The sequence below is a fragment of the Epinephelus fuscoguttatus genome, linkage group LG9, assembly GCF_011397635.1.
Source record: "Epinephelus fuscoguttatus linkage group LG9, E.fuscoguttatus.final_Chr_v1".
NCBI classification, from domain to species: Eukaryota; Metazoa; Chordata; class Actinopteri; order Perciformes; family Serranidae; genus Epinephelus; species Epinephelus fuscoguttatus.
Genome location: NC_064760.1, coordinates 9,666,238 through 9,691,669, shown reverse-complemented (window position 1 = coordinate 9,691,669; position 25,432 = coordinate 9,666,238). Strand labels below are relative to the sequence as shown.

General features: G+C 41.0%; 1 protein-coding gene across 2 annotated transcripts in view; it reads right to left on the bottom strand.

The window, feature by feature from the left end:
* fstl5 (follistatin-like 5) overlaps nt 1–25,432 on the bottom strand; it is a 271,372-nt gene that overhangs the window by 89,560 nt on the left and 156,380 nt on the right. For both annotated transcript variants that reach the window (XM_049585115.1, XM_049585116.1), the window contains exon 7: nt 2,360–2,526. In XM_049585115.1, the coding sequence (XP_049441072.1) occupies nt 2,360–2,526 (167 nt within the window). The remainder of the gene's footprint in view (nt 1–2,359; nt 2,527–25,432) is intronic.

The following is a 25,432-nucleotide window of genomic DNA, read 5'->3' as shown; positions in this document are numbered from 1 at the left end:
CAAAGCCGGCGCCAACAGTCAAATAAAATGTGCTGACAATCTGAGCCGCTGCCAAAAATATAAAGTTGAAATATGATGAGAGAGAAATATATGGTAAAATTATCATAGATTTACAGCTCCTGCTCTAAAACAGTCATTAAGAACTGATGACGCTTCATGACATGAAAACACAATAATGAGACCTATGCACTACGTGTCATTCAACTATAGAGCCATTATCTAACATCTACCCATCAATGATTACACTGACATGCACAAATATTCAGTTTTTTGCTCTTACTCCAAAAAGGACAATATTCAGACTAAGCTGTTTACATGGCTGATATAAAACGACTGTTCCGCTAATATTCCCGTTGACATGCAGCCGTGCATTTTTACAATTAACATGTCAAAATATGGAAAAGTGGAATGGCTGGAGAGGCTTGTGCCATTTGGCTTCCTTGCATCAAAACAGAATTTTTCAAAGTTTTCCACCTGTGGCAGATCTGTCCAGCTGTGCAATCACACCCTCCCTCTTTCATTCTTACAACCACCTTCTTGAAAAGGTCGGTATTCTTATATTGGCTCGTATCTAAAAATCTGTTGATATGGAAATGTGGGCTTTTCCTTCGGGCATGCATTTCTACACCAGCCTTGCAAACTGTTTGTCTGTGTACAGTGTATCCATGATAACACATAGAGCCAACGGTTAACGTCAGACTGTAACAATAAGGGGCCGTACATATGCCACATTTTTAACCATCTCGAAAACACAAGGTCGGGCACTGGGGGCTGCTTTTTTCCTTTTTTTGAGCGAGCTTTCAAGAGCATGGTGGCAGGTTGCGTCTGAGGTTGCTAAGCAACCTTCAGCAAGCGCCATATCATAGCCTATTTACCTGAAATCCTGAGTGCAGAGCTGATCTTCTACCAGGAGCTGCTTATAAGTGTGTAGACCTATCATCAGTGGGACAGATGAAAAGCTCTGGGTAGCCCTGCACTAACATTATCCACTGCTCATTTTTTGCTCATTTTCATTCACTGCTGCTCATTAATATCCACTTCCTATTATTTTCATCATTATTATTATTATTATTATTATTATTGTTATTTATCGCCGTCTCTTCTATTTTTGTACTTATTTGCATGCCTAGTTATTTAAGTTTTTTAAGTTTAATTTTGAAATCTCTAATCTGACTCTTTCTCCATGACTGCTGTAACACTGGAATTTCTCAATTATGGGATCAATAAAGGTGCATCTTATCTTATCTTATCTTATCTTATCTTAACTTCTCCTTATCACAGACTGATATTTACAGAAGAAGGGAAAGATATCTGTCGGTTGTGACTGGTTGGTCATCGTCACATGACATGCTGTGCGTGCTACGTTCCAAACGTTGAACTCTGTTCCTCTCGGGGCGCAGCCGTCACACCCTGAAACACAGGCGCTGGGGAACCTGTGCGCACCGAGACAGCTTCGCTCCGGCATCTGAGCGTGCCTGCTGTGCATCTACATAGAAAACAATAAATTTGAGGGTGAAAAAAAACGCAGTATGCGTACGGCCCCTGATGGATGTAGTTACTATGACTTCATCCACTGGTTTGTGGAGACCAGTTTTCTGTTTCATTTTGGGGGTTTTATGGAGCCAGTAGTGACCAGATTTGGGCAAGAAACTAGTGCTGTAGAGGAGCGAGGACTGGATCTGACTGAGAAACCGAGGACACTATCAGCAGACAGCCAGTCACTTTAAGCAGCCTGCTGTTAATTATGTGTAACTTTAAGCCTTTATAAAATGTAAAAGGGTAAATTATATGAAATTCACCCCAGTTCAGTTGTCATGAAGGGGGAAATTAGCTATAGAGACCAAAACAGCTTTTTTTTGCCAGGCTGTAAACATGTTTATTTCTGCTGTGAAGTTGGGCATTTTAACATGGGGGTCTATGGGGACTGACTGGCTTCTGGAGCCAGCCTCAAGCGGCCGTTCAAAAACCATTTCTGCAGTTTTTGGGACTTCTGTGTTGGCTTCATTTTTCAGCCCCAGAGGTTGCCACTTGCCATGAACAGGCAGGAGCACAGAAACTGTGGTAAAAACCCCAACTGAGACACATATTAGTGCTGCAGACGTGTCCAAGAACAGCTCCTAACACATGACTAACACCAGCACATCCCACATCTTAATCAGAGATGCTTACATTAGGAAAAAGGCCTAATTAATAATATCCACAGGGAATATGCCATTAACATTATCAGAATATTGTCATCTTTGGAATAATAGTGTGCATGTAAACGTAGTCCATGTATGTGTGCTTCTATCTCTCCTCCTAATATACCGATGTATTTATCATTAAACCATTAATCAGAGCGAGTGATGTCGGCTCTTACATTGATGTCTTCCAGGTTCAAGGAGTTCAGATATTGATGGTTCCTCTTCCACAGTATAGGAGGCCTCCGCTCCCCTGTGATAGCGCACGTCAACACGGCGCTCTGGCCGACTGTTACCGTGGTGACGCTAACTTTCTGGTCATCTGGCAGGGTGAGCAGGTACACATCTGTTGAGGAAAGAAATTACACAATGTTAGGCAGATTGTCTGAAAAAGAGTGACTCAATCGAAGTTTTGAGAAATCAAGGTCGTTGTAAAACTTTTAATTTGAGTAAGTTTAATTATGGAAAGGAAATTCTGTTTGAGTCGGAGCCCGCCTACCGCCTATACTGTATATCTGGAATTTGATGGACCTCTTGTTCCTGTAACAGCTCATAATTCAGTGGAATAACCCCACTGAGATACTTCACAATGCAAGAATTCATGTTTTGCTCACATTTTTCTCTTAATGAAGCCTGAAAACAAGAATACAGAACACAAGAGTGTCTCAATTAGCTGCTGTTGTGCTATAGAGGCAGATGTTTTTTTTAGTTAAAGATGCACTGAGGCAGCACAATTATTGCAATTTGCAAAGTAATGGGAAGGAATTAAGTTAAATGTTCTGTAAATACTTTGCATAATTTATGTAATGATACTGTAATGGCAGTTTGACTCTCTCTATCGGGCCTCTCTGAGGACCCAGGGTTCACCACTACGTACCTCTTTTTTAGCTAACGGCACAGAGCAGACACTTTTGGGAGGCACCACTGCAGCTGGTCTGATGACTGCTGAAACCTCATCTGAAGCTTTGTAACTAGAAGATGGAATATTTTTAACATGCTCAGTGCTCTGAGAGTTTTAAACAAGCTAGGCTCTCCACATTGTTGTAAAAGCCCAGGAGTGCATCCTTTCTGATGAAAGTAACATGAAGCAAAAAAAAAAGCCTGCGCTGCCAGAGTGGTTCCCCATGGAAACACAGCCCTAGACCTCGACCAGAGTCTGCGCTTTGCTCGATTCAGTCATTCCTGTAAGTTTTTTGAAAAATGTTCCTGGTTATGATGAGATATGATTCTCTGCGGTTAATTTCCACCTATTACTGCGAGGAAATATTCCAAAGAATACGATAATAATACAAAGAAAAGCCACGGTGGGTTGGTGAGAGGTCAGCACGGCTATGGTTGGTTAACGCCTTTTGTTTGTCCAGTATTTTGATGAGACAATGAGTACAATGTACACTCATCCATTCTGTGGAGGTATTATGTAACCCGGCCTGTGAGAGAATGCTTTTTAATCTTTCTCTTGGGTAATGAGCAACAGAGCAAAAGGAAACAGAGACTCAATTTGTTCTGCTCCTAAGGGCATGAAATACAAAACCTAATGAAAGAGCAGGTCCAGCAGACAGTGTTCTCTCGCCACAGCCCGGAGAATCAGGATGAGAGCACCTTCAATTACAGCATGACTCCGGTGGCCCTGTACCAATGGCTTCTGAATGCTTTTTTAACCTTCTCACTCATTTGCAGTGTTTGGTCCACTTGTTGCGTCTTTGAACTGTGAACTTGGCCAGCCCGTTAGATCCAGGCCAATCAGACTGGAGCTGTGAGACAACTCATACTTCTCTTCAGGGGGAAGCTCCGAGTTAAGACTTTTAATCTCTCATTTGGCCCAATGAAACCCTACTTAAGCCCAGGCAAATCTCTGCCAGGATTACATCAAAATTAGAGGATTAATAACAGCCGTTTCTTCTGAGTGGAGTATAACTCTAAGTTTAGATGATTATACAGTTAGTGGAGAGATGATCCAACTCTGTGCTACTGTGTGAAGCTACAGTTTGTCCTGGTGTCGTGTTGCTTTAAAGAAAATCCAGGATCTTAACTGTTTGATTTGATTATATAAACTAATTATAGACAACAACAATAAAAAAATCTATTTTTAAAGACACAATTTGCAGCACAAATACAGTGCTCTCACCACTTCTTTCTTTCTTCTTTTCATTTAAGTGTGGCACATAATCAGCACCTCATTTGCATTTTCTAATTGTCGTATTTCCCATCTTTTCTTCTCTTTCTATTAACAGAAGCATTACTGTTAACTATGATCAATTTGCTCTTCCTGTGGGAAATATAATAACTGCTGGGTGCAAAGGGACCTGAAATCTAGGTGAAAAGAAAAAAAAACTTTTACCCAGGCTGCTACTTTTAAATAGATTGGTGTATTTATTTGCATAAATCTGTAAACTATATTAAAAGTCGTCTCTGTTACTGTGTATACCCAAAAGGCCAAATAACAAACAGCTTTGCCAAACAATAGAAAGTTGTTTCTGCTTTACTTTGCTCACTGCTTTGTGAAGAAAAACACCTTACAGTATAATGTAATTCAATGCCAAAAGAAAGAACCTGAGGTTGACCTTAAAAAACTAACACAGTGTTGAGCCAATACCTCTGTGACAGAGTTGACAAAAATTGAACATCATCAGCTACATGAAGCCGCTGTATATTGCCCCGCTGTTGCATCAGATCGTATCATATATTACAGGTGTTCTGGTTGCACTGCTCACTACATTATCCTATATCAACATCAGGCCTATGATAACTAAGATATATGAAAAATGTCCAAGAAATAATTGCAATAGACATTGTTGTTGTCATTTTGAGAGTATTTGATGCCACTGATTAAATGGTAATATAATAGTACATAAGGCAAGTACACCTTTTGAAAGAGAAATGAACTTTTTTCCTCAGAAATATGCAGACATTGAAATTGGAATATATATATATATATATATATATATGTATATGAAAACATTTCAAAAAAGTAATTAACAACTGTTAATATATATAAGAAGAAAGGTTATATAAAATTATAGGACATTTAAAGGAGTAGCCCAGAATCACTCAGTTTGAGACTCTGTACAAAATATGGCCAACGAAACCCAAACCAAACTCTTGCAACTAATAGATGTCCTTAGCGTAACTCTGAACGCTACTGTTAGCTCCAGAATCTGGATGCAGTGCTACAGTGCGCTGCAGGGAATGGACGGGTGGTTTGATGGTGGATTTACAGAGTGCAGAATAACATTGTTGGTAGGGCTGCTCGATTAATCGAATGTTAATCTAGATTACGATTTGGGCTTTCAACGATTATGAAAACAAAATAATCAAAACGATTATGCGCTTCTTGTCAGTTTACTCTCGTTGTCTTGTGTTCCAAATCAAATTCACCCGGGAGCTGTGCATGCACAATACCTCACCCTCCCCTTCTCCCCTCTATTCACTCCACGATCCAGTCAAGTAGGTGAACTATGAGTAATATGAGGGGCAGGTGATCGCGGAAGATTTCAAAAACAGCGTGCGGCGTGTCTGTGTGTGTTGTAATTGTAATTTCATTTTCTTTGTGTATTCTTTGTGTTTTCAAATATTTCAGAATGTCTAGACCTCAAAACCTCACACCTAGATACAAAATGCTGCAGGATACGCCAGGTGTGAAACACACCCTAGGGGGTCGGAGCCAATAGCTGCGGCAGACGAAAGAGTTTGAAAACAATGGGTAGGGGCACTGCTCCCTGCTGCAGACAGAAGGGTGTGAAACACACCGTAAGAGGCGTTCCTCAGGTATAAATGTTTAGGCTTTCCTATGTTCGGGGTCTTTCGTCATTCTGACCACTCGTGTGATGACTGACCTTTTCTTTGCAAAGAAAATAAAAACCTTGTCGGCCAGCAGAAGTCTCTATTTCATTATTCACCAGCAGCAGAGAATTTCCACAACAGTGTGTGCTGTATGTGTGTGCGCATTGGGGCCGAACTCCGCCCTGCGCAATACAGAGAGCAGAGGAGAATTTTAAACGCACATGTAGAGACAGAAATGACATGCTGTTGGGTAAACAATGTGCGCCGGACCATCCTAAAACATTCTCCAGGTCCTCTGTAACTCTGCAGGACTTATTTCCACCCTGCCCAGCAGCAGTACCGTGGCAAACGGTCCCTAACTGCGGGGAGAACGGAGCAGGCTTTCCCGGAAGTTCGCCGCTTTTCCCGGTCCCTCTTCTTCACACCTTGGACTCTAGTTTCGCAGACCGGGCGAGGTGAGGGCGCAGCGCACCTGCGCTTCGCCAACTGGGTGTGGCCAGGCGGATTTTGCAAGTTTGGCACACCGTGCACCTGGCGCAGCTACTCCTCTTTCCCACTTCCGTCCCTCCTACCTGCGCAAGTCGGAAAGAGGGAGGAGAGAAGGCGTGGAGTGGGTTTTACACACATCACACCAATCAAATGAGCCCCTCTCCTCGCCCTTAAATGTGCCGCACGAAGGCGTAATGAGAGTTTACTCAATTCGCCATGGCAGAAGAGAGCAGCAGTGTCAGACGGCCAAACTTCTCCCAGGAGGAAACTGATGTTTTGGTCCGGAAGGTCTGCTCGCAGTGTCTGAATATACGGAACTGTGAGCAGACCTCCACGGGCTGATGATGCAAAGGTGGCCTGGGAGGAGGTCACCACAACTGTAAATCAATGTTGCGTTTCTCTCGTGCGCGCGCGCTCTCTCTTTCTCTCTCGCAGTCTCACTCTGTTTCTTTTCTTTTGGCTTTTCTAAGATGACAGATGCTGAATATATACTCCCTATCTGATGCTGTGGCTGTTTGTGGTTGGCTGAGAGGGACGTGAACTCATTAGTTTGCAGCTATGTTAATCAAATCAGGTTGGGTTTCCATTATGCGTGCCAAACGGTGCCATTCCCCTTTGATCTGACATCAGATGTGACGGGACAGTCGATATAGAGATACATTTATGTGCTGATTGCAGATAGTTGCATTGAATAGTGATTTTTATTGCATTATTAATGTGCCTGATATTCTGGAAACCTGTCTGTGAGGTTTTGGTGATGTGTGCGCACTGTCCGCCGGTCAGCCAAACTTCAGCTTACCCCGGCTGCACTCCCCCTGCGCTGACAGAAGACCTGGTTTCAGATGGTGAGCTTTTAGTGCACCTTCGGCGAAGCCTTTGGCACGAAACTGTCACTACGCCAAGCTGGATCTGTCGACACCTCCCCCTGCTGCGCCACCACAACCATCTCAGCGCACCTCGGTCTGCCAAACTACCAAACTGAGTGCGCCTCGGGTTGCGCTGCTCGAAACTAGCTCTGCGCGGGGTTCGCCACCCTGCACCACCCTGCGCTGCGCCGGGAAACTAGAGCCCTTTGAGTTATTTCTACCCAGCCGACAGTGGGACTTAGTTTCATTGTGCCGACAGTGGCTTGGAAAACCGCCCATAACTGTGTCACACGGGGAAGAGGGAAGAGGGAAGGCGGCTGGAGTTCCTCCAACATTTGCGGTTAGATTATCTTATTTTTTTATTGACAAAAATATAGGCTGCTTCGGCTGATTTTTTTATATGCGCACATGTGCCCCTAAATATTTTTTACAGTTCGCACACACGTATTTTTAGTCGAGTGAAACGCTTGCACTGTCGAGCGCTGGATCTGACAGCCTGAGCACATCGGCACAAAACGCTACGGCGTTCGAGATATTATTTATATCATGAGAAGTCAATACTTTCGGCAGCCTAAATCTTTTATTTAGAAACTATGGCGGGTCAAATTAAACTATGGCGGGCTGCCATAGTTTAATTTATTAATGGGAAACACTGGCTCTATAATGGTCGGGAAAACCCTGCTGTTTATTCTGACGTCATGTTAGTTACGATGCTGGTGATGTTCTTATGTTAAAAAAAACAAAAAACAAAAAAAAAAACAAGCATGTGAACACAATGGGCAATATCGAGATCAGCCAAATGATCAAGGTCAAGTCTATGTATTGTAGAATAGGTTGATAACGTAATTATCACGACAGGTCTCATATCAAGTAGTTGTGATGATGCATATGTATGTGATTTTTAGATTTTATAATGATTTTAAACTCTATTCAACAAATTTTGTGGTGTTGAATGATGCACTTTTTTATTTAATTAACTGCAGTACTTACTTTGACATAAAACAAAAAAACAAAATTCAGTTATTATTCTGCATACCAAATCACCTCATACACACACAAAAGGAGAACTGATGAGGCAGGTTCAAACGTTCATTAATAAGCCAATCAGTCTTTCTTTTCTAAAAAGCAAACATGAGCAGATTCATTCATTAGTCAGTCCCTTTCGCTGGTTGATGATAAAAATGTCTTGTGATGGCCTGCACTGAGGGAAATTCTTCTTGTCATGAACATAACCCGTCATTTGTATTGATCTAGAAAAGGAAGGGTTTAAATGGTACATGAAAGGAAATAACCAGCTTCATAAAGCGACTGAAACATTTCCCCTGTGGACATCATAATGTGATGGAGATCATTTGATGGAACACGTTTGATCGCTAAGAGCTGTTTGTATATAATGAAGACTTGACAACGGCAGTCAGCAGGGGTGATATGAGAGCCAACATGGCCAGAGAGGAAAGAAATGACTGGAAAGGAATGAAAAATGTTGAGGATCTAAAACTTCCTGCTTTTATAGGGCCTCATTAAAACTGCATTTCATCCAGTGAGGCTATAGTGGAGCAGCTTTAGTTCTGCTCAAGTTCAGCAGCCATTTTCAAAGACATTTTTACAACAAAATGGTTGTTCCAGGGCTCACAGATATGCCTGTCTTTAACTGGGATTTTAACGTTTGAACACACTGACCCTTACCGCCTTAACACACTGGATCTGCAGCAAAGGATGACAACACATTGCCCTAATGTGGACATCCCAGAGTCATTCTTGTCAAATATTAAATGCTGCTGGACTTTTCTCATCTGGCAGGATGAACAAATACAGCACAACCTGTGCTACGCAGAGGTGACTAAGTGCCTCCTTTCAGAGGAAGCTGAACAAAACAGCATCACACCTTTTGACTCTGTTGTATCTTTGGTCTGACACCACACAGGTCAATGTACTGTTAAATATTACAACTTGGATTTCATTTTGGTAGCTCTGGCTAGCAGTTCTTTAGGTTAAAAAGGACCTGTTGTGCTATTTTTTAAGTTAATACTTGTATTTAAGATGTCTATTAGAGCATGTTCACATGCTTTAATGGTCAATAAACACTTTATTTTCCCTATACCGTCCGTGCTGGAACACCGATATTCACCCTCTGTCTAATAAGGCTCCATTTTAGCACCTGTCTCCCTCCTGAAAAAGCCCAGTCTGCTCTGATTGGTCAGTGTTTCTGTGCACCATCACTGCAGCAATCAGAATGATTGTAACGAAGAAAAGCAGCACTTTCGACTGAGAAAAATAAACAATAAAAGCTTCTTCTATGATGTGAAATCAGGGAAAATTAATAACATCAGGAACCAAGTATATGTTGTTTCCCTAATGTTAGCGTTTCATGTAGCAGTGTAGGCTACACAATGAAGACACTATAGTGTAAATGACCTGGCATAAACTCTTATTGTGTAATATATGGTGTGTGATACTGGATACAGACCGTTGTTTTCCTGATGTGACTTCAGCTAAATGATTTGGCAGGATTCCGGCCAAATTTGGTTATGGGAAGAGAGGCAATTGTTCTCTGAGCTGGTTGTCTGAATAACAGGAAAACAGTCGCTTAAGTGAGGTTAAAAGTCGAAGTCTGGCAAAAAGTCAGCCATTATTCTATAAACCTTTCATTAAATAAATGAATGAACTTTTCAGGCTACTGTCTGGTTCTGCCTTCCAGCTGTTGCTGCTGGTTCAGGCACGCTATGAGATCGCTGCTTGTTCTCGGCCGCTTTGGAAAGCAGAGCTAGAGGGATAAACAAACATGGCAGCACACCGGTAAGGTAAGACAACACGTTTACATGTCGTTTTCTATATGTTCTCTGACATTTATCCTAACGATACGAGGCGGTCTTTGTGGAGAAAAAGCTTGTTTAGTGGACTAACTTTGCACTTGAAGGTTGCCCGTTCACTTACGTTTTAACAGGCCTGACGCTACGGCTGTATCTAGGCTAACAGCTAACATGCTAACTATTATTTCTATGTCACTAGTCACTTGAAACAAATTTAGGATGATAGGAGACAGGTTGAAATAAACCGAAATTTCCCTTTAATTCTTAGGCTTTCTCACGAGTGAACCCTCAAATGTCCAATCCTGTGTTTTGAGTCTCTTCATTCTATATCAACACTTGCAGTAGAGTACCTGAAGCAGATGACTATACAAAGAAATTCAGCACACTATGATGTCATACTGTGGCCAGAGTGACAAAACAGGGGCTACTACTACATACGTTCACCTCATTATTTGATAATATGGCCATGTTTAATATAAACTGCCTTTATGTAACACAATATAAACACAAAATATGGAAAAGCATAATAGGTATAATTTACCTACCCTAGGAACATAGCAAAACATAGGTCCAGAGGGGAAACAAACAAGTTGCTCAAGTTGTTAACAAGCAGACTACTGTGCCAGATTAGTTCGTTATTTTGGAGGTAAAACCAAAAGTTAATGCGCCTGTAATGTTGCTAATAACAGAGTGCACACAACTGCAACAAATACGGCAGCTTCAAGTTGAAACAGGAGGTCCATCTGCAAAATGTTATGGATATCTATAAAGGACACTTTGGGTTACTGTTCACATTTGTTTGCTCTTTCAAATAAACGTAACTTTTGGGTTTTGAAGTTAAACATTTTCAGACTGTCACATCTTTAACTTCAGTGCAGATTTAGAGGCTTAAGTTTAAACCAAAGCTGCTTTTAGTAATTTAATGCTGTAAGAACACACTGGGCTTAATTAATGTCAATTGAAAAGACCCAAAACAAACAAATGCAAACCAAGAAAGATGTCAAGTAAAACAAAAACCTGCACTGACAAAAAATAAGAAGCATAAATACTAGAATGAGGAGAACAACAATGAAGGGAAAGTATGAGACATTAAATCAGTTCTGATGCAGAAAGTGAAGAATTAAGGAAAAGTGGATCTTCCATCAGTCACGCATGGCTAATCCATGATCCTCCTCCTCCCCTGACACTGATAACACTATAGCCAGCAGATCAACACACCATGCAGCCACTTGGCGCTTTCCGTGACGCTGAGGTGGTGGTGGGTGGATACGCTGACAAAAATCTCCTTCAATAATGTCCTCCCTAACCATTCAATTACAGCCCCCTTGTATCTTAATGCTTTTGGAATACGCTGCAAGCAACAAACTCGATTTGCTGCTGATCCCCAGGGGGGATAGAAATGTGTGAAGTTATAGGCAGAATTTAAAGAAGAAAGTGGGCAGACAGGACGGCCAGGCAGGCTCCATCATAGCTTTAGCTGGTTGATGGAGGGAGGAGGGGAGGGAGGGAGCGAGGGCTAGAATCCGACCTGAATGAGAAACTCCTCAGAGAGATGGGAGTCTGGGCTGCTGGAGCCGACTCAAACACTTTGAATCCAGCGCCTCCTCAGTGAGACATTTATCAGAGGAGGGAGTGGCCTTGGCTCCTCTCTTTTTTGTCTGATTTGAGGCTTGAGGGACTCAGCCTCCTGGGAAGGATCAACCTTCACCGTCCAACCTGTAATTAGTGATTAACGGTGAAGTCCAGAGTTTTGATTTACTCTGCTCTGCTCCCAGAGTGGGATGTTGGTCAGTGCCACAGCGAGAGGTAAATCACCTATTGCACTGGAGGCAACAAGCTTGTCAGGGAAAATAGCCTGGGCCTGCAGGATGTTGCGAGGGGCCGGCTGCATGAAGACAAATTGCACTGAGGTTGCTTAGCCAACCCCCCTACTCCATCCTCTATCATGCTCTGTCGCTCTCTTTCACCAACACATGCTTGCTCGCTGTCTCTCCTCACCAAGTCTCTCATTCCTCTGACACACTCCCTCTCTCTCCCTCTCAATGATGTTCAACATTACCAAGGCTGAACGGTTGTGTACCCCCAATTGCTTTGAGTTTGACATTTTGAAGTGAAGATAAAAGTATTTTCCCTGATGCAGAGTATTCATAGCCCATACGCAAAGACTCAAAGGGGGGGGGGGGACACCCCAAAAACAGAATACACACACACTCGTATGAACATTCTCTGATCTTGGATGGTTGAGTTGATTTGTGCAAACTCTCTCCCAAAGCAAGAAGAATGGAGTTTCTGTTTTTGATACCAAAGATGAGCGACTCGGTGGACTTGAATGTTTGACAGAGAGAGAAGATAGTTTGAGCTTTGAAACACACACCCTCCCCCCCTTTGTCTCACAGAGGAAAATACTTATTTCTGCTTTTAATGTTGAACTGCTGCCACCTGTAGCACTGCTGCACAAAGTGGATCCCTGGTATGCGATGAGGCAACAATAATCAGGTGATCTTTAAGCTCATAAAGTCAAACACACGTTGACGGGGAGAGATCACGCCTTTGCACCATTCCAGGTTGCATTTTCTCTCAACTCTTGACAGAGACACAACACTGTTTAGAAGAGCAAAAATATAACCTTACTGTGATGTTGAAACAGGAACTTGGGGAGGGAAACCCAAATAGGAACATGTTTAACCTCACCATGATGACTGTTTCAACTTAAAGAAAGCTTGAAAGCTCGTGTGAAACAAACACAAACCATACAAATATAACTGTCACCTCCACGGGCAATTACCTGATCACAGACTACAAAAACACTCCCAAAACAATCTATTTTATACATTAAACACACAATTGTTCAGAAAGAGGCCACACCTTACGCAGAATATAAATAATAGGCCACACATTTCTGCATTACATTCTTTCTTTACACAAAAGACCTCTCACCAAACTACTATGTTTGTTCCTCACTGTACATTTGCAAAAATACTTATTGTAACAATAAGTTGCACGTAATAATGCATACCTTATTTTTAGGACATTAACATGAGTGATTAACATGATGTAAACACTAGATCGTTTTGAGGGAATTCAATGTGGAGCTGTTGTTTATGTCTGTCTGCTTTCTTTTCAGACAGATGTTTTCCTGACAAAGACTTTAAAAAGTCAAGACGCTGTCTAATTAACTTTCGGTAGATTGCATCATACCAACTATGAACGACTTCATAGTTTTCTTTGTATACTTTTTCTGTCCTGCACCTTACCAAACTGGTGTTGGATGTGTGGACTCAACAGCTGTGCACCAATGCAATCTGATTCATTACTACCATTTGAAGCATCACTGGAGGACTGTCCCTGTGAGCTGCTCTCTTTGCCTGGCTAACATAACAGCAGCGGCTAACATCTGACATCAAGTTGATGGTCCTAACAATCTCCCACTGAAACGTGTTAAGTTATCTATGTATTACTTATTTTCTTTTTTCTCTGTCATTACAGTGGATGTATTAGTTGTTTATATGTGTTATATTTTTCTGAATTTATATTCAGTTTAACTCTGACCGAACATTTTCTTTGTAATTAATTGTAAGCTAAAGAGCAAAAAAAAAAAAACAGTCTCCCACTGAACCGGCTCAACTGCTTTGTTACACCCATTGATAACCATTAGGTAACATCAGCCGTGTGATAATAACAGCTAACCCTGTCACCATGTGTGTGACTCTGTCCCAGATGGGAAGCTCACACACGCAGCAGTTGTCTTGTTATAAAAGGAGAGGTAGAGAAAGCAGATAAAGGAGGGGCAGGGCAAAATTAATACAAGGAAATGAGATGTTACCAGCTTTAAATTATCCGTAAAGTTGTAGTGACTGGTCATAAATCAAATCAAGTTTATTTTCATAGCACATTTAAAGACAACCGCAGTTGACCAAAGCGCTGTACAAAATACAAGAATGACTCACAGATATATAGCAATATACAATGTACCCAAAATTTAAAACAGAATAAAACCGGTAAGATCAATTATATATGTAAAAAAGATTACAAAATACAAAAATATTAAAACCCAAATAGTGCACCCAAAAATGAAAATTCAGCCATTATCTACTCACCCATATGCTGACGGAGGCCCTGGTGAAGTTTTAGAGTCCTCACATCCCTTGCGGAAATCAGCAGGTGGAGAGGCTAGCACACCTAATGGCTGACGACACCCCAGACTAACGTCCAAGAACACAAAATTGAATCCACAAAGTATCTCCATACTGCTCATCTGTAGTGATCCAAGTGTGCTGCAGCCGCAACATAAAAAGTTGTTCCGAAAAACATCATATGAACTCTGTTTTTAGCCTCACTGTAGCCTGTAGCTCTGACTGCTTCTCTGTGCTACGCGCTCACGTGTGTGCGCTCAGAGTGATCGGTGATGCACGGTCTCTGAAGAGCAGCAGTCTCGTCAGTACTTATGTCCAGATTCTCAAGTGCAGGCATCGCCAATTCCCAGTCTGAGCAGCAAAGTCTTTCCTCATCCGTTGGCATTGCTTTGCATTTGAAACAACTACACCACCAGGTTTCCAGTGCTCGACTCCGTATTCTGCGGCTGGCTGAGGGTTAGGCTCAAGAGCTGCGGCGGCTGCTTCGTCCAGTAGCCTGAGTTCCGTGCGTATACTCGGGCTCAAACAAATACGGCTCAACAAAGAAATGCTGTTCCTCCTCAATTTCAAAGTCTTCAGACATGTTGGGCTGTCCTCTGCTAAAAGACCGTAGTGCAAATTATCTTTTAGCTACTGTGGTTACCGTTGTCTCCCCCCGCGGTGCATGTGTCACGTGATGTAAACACTGGTAAGCAAAGCTCATGCTTTCGCTGGTCTCGCGCAAGCTCACCCACCTGAACGCGGAGCACAGAAGCAGTCAGAGCTACAGGCTACAGTGAGGCTAAAAACAGAGTTCATATGACGTTTTTCGAAACAACTTTTTATGTCGGGGCTGCAGCACACTTGGATCACTACAGATGAGCAGTATGGAGATACTTTGTGGTTTCAATTTTGTGTTCTTGGACGTTAGTCTGGGGCGCCGTCTGCCATTAGCTGGGCTAGCCGCTTCCCCCGCCGATCTCCGCAAGGGATGTGAGGACTCTAAAACTTCACCAGGACCTCCGTCAGCATATGGGTGAGTAGATAATGGCTGAATTTTCATTTTTGGGTGCACTATCCCTTTAAGATTTGCTTGAAAGTGTAAGTGGAGGGGGAGCATTTGAATGAGAGTGGAAGGCTATTCCACAGCTTTGGAGCAGCGACTGCAAAGGCACGATCGGAATTGCACAGCCATGCAGCATTCAAAGCTGGTAGACACATGTTATGTTGGCCCAATGTGGGCATTAGCCAATAGTTAAATCCTCACAACAGACCTGTGAAACTAAATAAGAGTGGGAACAGCATTAAAATTGAGACTCCACCACAACAGTGAACTTTATATATGGCAGTACTGAAGACAAATTATATGGTGCTTTATTTTAAACAACCAGGTACGAAAAGAGAGAAACAGCAATATGCAAACAATGCTTTGTGTTTCTATAGTTTGATTTCAGCTGTCATTTAATTTGTCTGTGTGTGTGTCTTATAGTTATTGTTTTCTTAATTGTTTTGTTTGTGTGTGAAATGCCTTCATCAGATCGTTTAGGCTCTCTAATCTAACCAGCACTTTTCTTGTGTATTATGTGTTTTGTTACTTCTGCAAAACAAACTAAACTGAGAAAACAAGACAGGAGAATATACAACAGATGTAAACATTGAAGCTATCTCTACATTACAGACTTAAGATCTTCTGAGCATCTTTGAAGGTAATAACTTCAGTCAACATCGTCTGAGACAGTCACACTCCACATCTGTACAACTGAATTTATCAGTGTTAATAAATGTTTGTTTGCATGGATAACTCTGCAGCTAAACTTTAAGTTTAAGAAGTTTGGCATCATTTTGAGGGCAAAAGTACCTTTGATGTGGAGTCTGAGCTTTTCCACTTAAATGAGATTATTTCATAATGCTGTGAAAACACCCGCTCCAAGAGAAATACCGTGGGCTTGGCTACAATGACCAGTGTTTCAGTATCTTTCAACATCTCCAGTCTCATCCTTCTGCATCGAGTGTGCCGGAAGAAATAACTGTGTTTTTGTAGCATTACTGCTGTAACACATTTAAAAATGCAAAAATTACAGGTGTTAGGTAAAGGGCGCGAGGATAATTAGTACCCCGTTCCTCTCTCCTCCCACAAACATTATAAACATCAAGATGGCTGTAAAACATTAACAAATGGCCTTAGTGAGTGCATTACCTCTGGCTGATCAGCTTCAAGTCTGTTTCCAAAGCAGCTGTTGGGAGGGATCCTGAGGGACGGCCAGCATTAGTATGCAACAGAGCCTAAGAGGAGCTCTAATTGGATTAATTTTATCACAGCTACCTTGTGGAAAACAACTAATGAAAAATTCCCCTATCTTACTGCAATAAGTAAATCACAGAGCACTTAAGCTTTAGCATAAGAGAGGCCGTGATTTAATTGTTCCGTCATATTTCACACACACATAAGGCTGCGTGGCTTTAAACTATATCAGATTGCATCTCTTTTTATTTTATTGAGGCTTTAATGTTGAGTGACACCTGTTCCTCCACCATTCTGAGCAACATCACAAACCTGTCTGCATGTTTGTGTGTGTTAAGGTGGCAGTATATTTAGCATATGCATCAGTTCACCTCACCCATCCCAAATTCAGAGGGAGTTACAGTACAGCGCACTGCTTCCATCCTGCTGCCTGTGCGATCTACTAGTTTCACATCAGCATCACAGCACACTCCAGTAGCTGCACGGCTGCAAACGGTGGATGCCAACGCCGTCAACTGGATGACAGGAGATGTTAAATGTTGAGAAAAGAGGATGAATGCAGCAATCTGTTTACACTGAACTGCTAAACAATCCTGACAGCCAGAAAAGCACATTGAACCTCTCTCAGTCAGAGGGCACCCAAATATATTCTGGGAGAAGGTTTCTTCTTACTGTGAATTTAAACCAGACCTGTCAGTGGCGCGTGAGCCCTACTGAAGCGTTCATTCATTGAATCCACAAAGACCTCTGTGACGGCGTCACTGTCCTCAGACCCAGCTGGCCCTGTCAGCAGCAGGACAAACTGTCCTTACGACTAACATCTGAAATTTAATGGACGAAAACAGTCTTGAAGTAAACTTGGAGAGAAGTGTACATTCACCTTGGCTCTGGATCTCCAAAGAAACCACTAACCTCACACTGAAACTGTGGCTGTTATGTGATCATTATTGATGTACATAACAAATTCACAACCTATAGAAAGCGGAACTGTGTGATTTGAGCAGCTGCCTATGGAGATTACACTTCACAAAGCATGGCAGCAGAAGAAAAAAATAGACTTAGAGCTTTTAAAAATTCAGGGGGTTGAGGAGAGATGCACTTCTCTTGGGAGTGGATTTCTGGAAAGGCTGCTGGCGTGGATTGCCCTTTATTCGGATTTATTCTCCTGTCAAAACCATTCTTAATTCCGCCAGTTATATTTTCATCATTATTGTGTCTTTCAGATGTAACAGTTAAATAAACTGCTGTTGCTGCTTCACAGAGGAAAACACATCACTTACTAAAGGAGAAGGATATTTGCTACTGCACAATGGTGTTTAGAGAGGCTGCATTTAAAAACATTTCTCTTTTAATAAACTCTCTACGACAGTGACAGTGTAACGTGCACGTAATTGCTTCCCATCAGTGGCCAAACACATTATCAGACTCTACCAGTGCGCCAGTTTGGCTGATCCTTAGTGGTGCTTTGTTTTTACTGATGCATCAACTGTCTTCTGATAAGAAATGCACCAAAATCTATTAATATTCAGAGCAATTCAAACCATAAATACCAGTTAGAAACCATTATTTTAACTCTCTCCTCGCCACTGACGAGATATTCTGTCAATCCGTGTTTCACTGTTATAAGATAGGGGGCGCTGTTACACATCTTGTGAAATAGAACAGCACTGCCGTGTCCAAAAAATCAACAATGTAGCAGCTTGTAAACTGCACGAAAATGCCAGCGCTGACGGAAAAGTTTACAGTTGCAAAAGCTGTGGAGATGTTAATAGACTCAGACTCCGTTTGATGAGATTAAACGAGGTCTCCATGACAATGACACACAAAAAAGAACGGCCGCTGAACATGGCAACGTGTTCCGCTTTACCTTAAAGAGCATATTATTTTCATTGTCATAATTATTATCATTATTATTATTATTATTTATACAATTCAAAGTGCAGGAAATTACTAACAACAAAAAAAAAGATGTTAATGTGGAAATTGATTTTGTTTTGTTGATTTTTGTTTCGTGACATTCTTCTAAAAAAAGGCATTATTCTCAGGATTTTGAAATGTTTTTTTTTGTTTTTTGTTTTTAATGAAAATGCACGAATTCAAGTGTTGATTAAAACAAAATGGAATAAGATAGAATAAATATTTTTTGTGTATAAAAACAGAAGGTCTCTTCTTTAGTTTCATGTATATACTGTCCACACATACATAGAACATATTATTCTGAGCAAATTATGCTGGCTGTGGCTGGCAACTTAAAAATAATACTCTGGCAGGGAAAAGTGTCAATCACCTTTTTATTCTATCTGAGCTGCACTGCACTGAATTATGATTTGCCCTTTACATTTAACACAGATGAAAAGAGTTAGAAGCTGTCAGGCTCAACTGTCAAACAGGAAAACTTCAACCCCGAGGTGATTTTTATATCAGTTACTCACCCTGTGTTACGTTGAATTAGTTAAGAAATTTTTTTTTTCTCGCATGCCTTAGGTAAAAAAAGAAACTGAAAGTTCTCGATGAATTGAAGTCATAGACAACCACGTTTAAAAACAGCACAACTACATCAAAATATCTGTTAAATTTTCACACAGTCAGACAACCAGAGAGACAAACCAACAGCCTTTTACAACTTATCCATGCTCTCTTTGAAGCCAGACTCCACCGACAAAAACAGTAATTTAACCTTGCTGAACACAGGAGCTGCTGCTTTACCACTGCTCTTCGATCAGTATAGTTAGTTTGTGTTATTGTGTGACTGTGGTGTTTTATAGGGTTAGTTCAGATTCACCAAAGTCACACAGTAACACAAACAAACTACTGATCGAGGCAGCAGACCAGCAGCTCCTGTATTCAGCAAGGTAAAATGACTGTTTTTGTCAATGGAGTCTGGCTTTGTAGAAAGCATCGATAAGTTTCACTTTTGGTTCAGTTCTCCATTGGAAAAGGTTGTCTAACTGGAAGTACTGGGCGTACGACTGGACAAATGAGACTCTGATTGCACTGCATTGAGTTGTGTGAGAGTTTGTAAACAGATGTTTTGATATAGTTTTGCTGTTGTTAGACTTTTCTCATTTTTTGGAGCCTTTGTTCTCAGGTGGCATGTGTGAAAAGCAAAGTATGCTTCACGAAAACAACTTAAAACTGGGTGAGCAACTGATATACAAATGCACATGTGGAGGTGAAGCACTCCTTTAAACGATAGTACTGAATGTGTTCTACCCCAAATAAAAATATAAACAGCTCTGTCTGCATATTCGTGCTCATTAAATATATATTTGTTAAAAAAATACACCAAGCCTTTGTCATCAAGTTTAAGAGAAAAGAACCATCATCCCTCGAGGATTGTTGAGAAAATTTGCCCTTGTACTTCAGTTGAGGATCACTTAGAATTAAAAAAGTAATTCAACTTCTTTTAAATCTCCCTAATACATTCTGGAGATAGAAAAGTCACATGCTGGAAAATGAACCATGAATTATGAAACCATTTTAACACCACTTCTCGCAGCCTGTGAATGGAATGCTCAGCAGGGGTTTTGACAAGTAAAAGCCTGAGTATCCATTAATTGTCGCTGTGCCATGGGTGCTGAATAACAGCAAATTTGCCTTAATGGAAGGAGCCTTCCCTGGAGGAGGCCCGGCTGTTGGTTTGGATGTCTAATTATAATCCTCACAGAAGTAGAGAGTGTAAGTCAACTAATTTTCGATCTTGACAAACTTTCTGCAAATAAAGGGATTACACAAGACTTAGAAACGCACAAGACTGGAGCTGTAAAGACAATGAGAAGGAAGACAATTTAAACAGGACACAATGAAACAAGAAACACAACGAAATGCAGAATCACAACTGTACAGCAACAGCTGATTTCAATATTGGCAAATCAATGTGGTAAATGCTAACACTAACTATAGCCATCCTCATTTCCTTTACCAATGAGAGTCTTAACCTTCAAACAAGTACTGAGGTTCAATGTTCATGCTTGACTTTGGAAACAGCATTTGAGACAAAAATCTCACCACAGGGTTAATTTCGTAACTGACAAGAAGTCTTGCAGTGCTTGGAAACAATGGAGATTTAAACATCCACAATCTGAAGACACACTCTACCTGCTGATGAGCATCATGACATACGATCAAAAGCTTCATAACAGCTACTAAATGGACGTTGTGATGGAACTTATTTCTCATTGAATTAAGAAATTTCTGCTGCTTAAATTTTGGCACATTTTGGCAATAGGCCATCCCTATTTAAGATACTAGATACTGTCTGTATTGGAGTTGGAGTTGGATTGTTTTCCAATTTTGCTCTTCCAGTCCCATGTATGAGCTTAAACTGGTTTGATTTTATGCAAACCGGCTGAACTGGCATTTGTCATAATGAAATGCCCTGGCAAAATTAAAAAGCAGTCTAAACCAGCAACCACTGCCGACAGCATCACAGCAATAAAGCCAACTTGTATTACATTAGTAATAAGCAAAATGACAGTAGGGCTGACCTTCGAATCCACTTATGGACATTCGAAGCTTCGGAGCTCAGAACGAATTTAATTCGAAGCATTCAATGACCAGGGGGTTTAACAAAAATAAAATAAAAAAATTATGGCAAAAACGTAGTTTCTTCCAGCACTAGAATTAACATAAAAATATTCACAAACGAAAAAACACTAATGGTCGTTGATAAGTAGCGTTTAACTTTTGATTGAACACTAAATTAAAACCCTCGGCGCATACTGCAGCACAATCAAACAGATGCGCAACTCAGAGCATCAGAAGTGTCTCTGACACCAGACTCAGAGCAGACCGGTGGAACTGGAAAATGCATATTTTACATCAATAAAATCTATTTTATCATTATTTTGAGTCACATTGTTGAAAGAATTTAGTCGTCTGTGTTCAAGCAGGATAATAGCAGGTCTCCATTGTGCATCAGGCTTTCTATTTCCTTGTTGGAGATTTTTTCTTTTTTAATTACTACTTACGTTTTTCAAGTGATTTCCCAAATTTGTTGTTGAGTTGTGATATGCCAATTGCTTTTGGCAAATCTGGCACTCTGCTTTCTGGGGGTTGTCGGGGCATATTTTAAAGTGCAACCACACATCTGATGACCTCTTGGACATGTCTGCCAGCTCTGAGTGGGCTCGTTGTCAGTATCGGACTGGTGGGGGTTAGTGTTGTGTTTAAGGCCTCCCCCCAAAAAACGAGGGAAAAAAAAAAAAAAAAGTGCAGAAGCTTCGAATTTTTTTTTTTTCACAATCGAATCCCGTGCCATCGAACGAAGCTTCGAATTTTTTGGGTCAGCCCTACATGACAGAGTGATTAGCATAATACTATGTATGTAAATGGACCAATAGAGCCATACCAAAATTTATTGCTAAGCTGAGCATGGGAACATGAAGACGACCAAATTTCAGTAGAGGTGGGAAAGGCGGAGCAAGTTGTGTTTGTTCACTAGAAACTTTATATGTTTTTTTGGGTCACGAGAGGAGAAATGGAAACGTTAGTCTCTCATGAAAAATAAAAATTCACCAATATGGCAACAGTTTCAATTTGAAGCCAATGAACGACGTCCTAACAAACCACGAGTGATGCAGTGTATCATTTTTAGTTGAGCTTTGTTGGACACTCTATTTCTATATTTTCCCGTTGCTTTGAAAGCTCTGCAATGGATGACGAATGGCTGATTTACGTAGAAAAAAAACAGGAATCATTTACACAGTAAATACCTCCTTCTGGTCTGGTGTTTGGCCTAATATCTAACCCGTTTAAACATTTTTACACAGGCCCTATGCTAGTCTGTATACACCACTTCTTTCCTTGTGATTGGCCCATAACCCTGTCCAACTGCCTTTACTGGGTAATATGATGTTATAGTCCAATTGTCAGATTAAAATGAAAGCATTGTACATTTTTGGCGCCCACAGATATGCTACATTTGTGTGTTTGATATGCATCATATCAACATTTCTGAAGTGGTGACGTTTAGATTACAAGTATATGAGCTGAGTTTCTCATCAGGAGGTGGAGGGTTTGGTGGACGTTATGACACCTGATGAGCAGCAGACATCAGCAGACCACTGTTTGAGACAAAAAAAACAAAAACAAAAAAAAAAAAGCAGGTATTTTAAGACAACACGGGGCATTTACAAGCTGTGTTTGTTGCAACATGGTTGAGCATGGACAGATGGACGTGGAGGATCATCCCTGTCCTTAAAAAACACTGTGGGCCTCCACCTTCAACTCACCACATCAACATTATAATATGATAGATACGATTAAAGTTCATTTAAGTTTCCCACCAGTCTCTCAGGAATCTAACGGGCACTCAAAGGCTCCTAGCCTCAGCAGAAATCAAAGAGCTGTATCTCCTGGCTGTGTGTTCTGTCAGGAGGTGTCAGGGTTCAGATCAATATCTTAGCACCCAAGAAACAACAAGCAAGGGTGAGATACGGCCCACAGTGCAGCACAAATAGCATTACCACTTTACTTGATAGGAAAGTATGGTTAAGGTCATTACTGTGAATCAGCTGAACAACAGGCATTAAATAATATACTTTATGTAGTTGACAGACAGGCTAAAATAAGGATAACTACCGTAGTCAAGGCAGTGTAGTTCAGTACATGAAGTAGAACGACAAATCTTTCTGCTATAGTGTTTGAATGTAGCTACTTTACAGGATGAGGTATTTTCACGTGTGTTAAAAAAGCGAGGAGCACTGCATGTCTGCTGTGCGGGGAGCTGAGAAGAGGCTTTGTTGAGGATGAGATTCAAGCCAACAAACTAGCCTGGGGGAGCATTCAGACAGAGGATTCTTTCCAAACACTTGCACATTCATTCTCATTGTTGTCTGTGAAGCGGCGTGTCTAGAGGCCTAGAAAATGCATTTAGTAGGTGTACCCAAACTAATAACATTTAAACTGAGTGATGCACAGGCAGAGCACCCTGTGATTGTCCAGCCAACTTCAAAGGGCTTAAAAAGGACATTGGCACAAGGACGCGGTCACAGTCTGCCTCATGTGGAGCAGCTTATAAACCCCCCTGTCTGAATGCTTCCCAACATAAGCTAACTTAGAAACTCTGTTCACTGCCTACATCACCTGGATAATGGTATTTGATATCACATATACCCATTGGTAACTGAAGCACAGGAGAACAATGTTCCAGGCTCCCTTTTTACAGTCTGGCTGAGAAATTACTTGTATCAAGCTGTGAGCATGACCTTTTCTTAAGTTTATTTTTGCAGTGATCACAGATGTTGACTGGTCCGCTGCAGATGGCAGAACTCCCTCCCAGCACTGACTGCACAAAAGTGGTTTCAACTATCTTGTTTTGGCAGAGTGTACAGCTCAATAGAAAACCAAGACAGGAGGATGTAAACACATGCAAAATGTGTTTTTTGAGTGCACCTGGATGACTTTTTCCTACATGCTTTCTCAACTACTGCTGCAGTTCTTTTCTGGACTTCTTTTATTCCTAGTATGACGAAGGCATGACCCACTACATTCTGCCTCTGACTGACTTAGGCACGACGCTGCCTGATGATGACGTCTCTCCCTTGCTAAAAGAAAATGAAGTCTTTGCGGCTCTGCTGTCCTCGGCAAATTAGCCTGAAATCGTTAAACTGTAATCATTTGTTCTAATTACAGTCCATTCGTTTACACATTCCATATTCATTCCACATTTTAGGGGGTTATAAAATGTGCAAATGGAAATAAATGGTTTAGAGATTATTTCAAGTGTTCCATTTACGTTTTGAATTTCGTATTGGAGTCTCTCAACATAAATGTAGAGGAAATGTCAATAAGAGTACAAAAGGCAGTCAATTACATAAAGGATTAAAACATTAAATCAGAGACAATGTGAAAATGTTTGGTGCATCAAAATGAACCATTTGCTTTAGTTGGGAAAAAGCATGAAGGCAAATCAGAGGCAGAGTGGGATGCTTCATGCCTTTGCCATGGTAGGAAAAAAATATACTGACAAATAACAACAAACTACAAAGGAGACAAAATCTAACATTTCTAAACAAACTTGTTATCAGGTTATGAAAAGTCTGAAACCTTAAAGGTCCAGTGTGTTGGATTAAGGGGGATATATTGGCAGAAATGGAATAAAATAAAATAATTATTATAACCTATGGTGTTTTTGTGATAACAATATTCTTGACGATATGACAAATTAGTAAATTAGTAAATAATTTTTTTAGTTTGCGAACAACAACAGTTACTCAGGGCGAGATTCAGATTCTGTATACAATATTAATAAATCTAAAATAAAATCTACCACAAATTACACATTTAAACAGCTCCCAAATACAAAAAATGTCCCCTGGGATCTATATATATAAATCAAGAGGTGATTTCCTTCTTTTAGTAAAATCCTAAATGATTGAGTTGTTGTTGTTTTTTCTCCACCTGGACCTTTATGCTCTGCCATTTCTCCTCTAATCATCACTCTGTAACCTGTGACAGGTGAGCGGCACATATATTTAGCTTACCAAAGGTTTAATGACTTGACGACACCGACTCCTGTGTGCACACGGCGAGAGAGGAGAGGGAGAGACACTGTGCTGCTGCCAGAGGAGCCGCTGAATGAGTTTGCTCTGAGCGGTAACTCACTAAAAGAGTCTGAGAAGTCCGGGGCTGTTCATAAAACGTCACAGTTTATCCCACACTGCTGAAGCTGCTCCTCATTTTGGAACCACCGCAGAGTCGGTAATACTTTTGATTTCAGCCATGCTTGTTGTTGCCGTGGGTAATAGTATTATGTCATACATCAACAAGTCAAAATATCGCAAGAATTTATCATATGATATTAAAAATTATATCGGTATTATCTTAAACAGGATGATAAGGCACACCCCTTGTGAGGACACATAAGCAGTAGTTGGGCTAGCAGCTCCACAAAGAGCCAAACAGCATCAAAGAAGCCGTTTCAGCTGATTGCAATCTGCAATCCTCACTT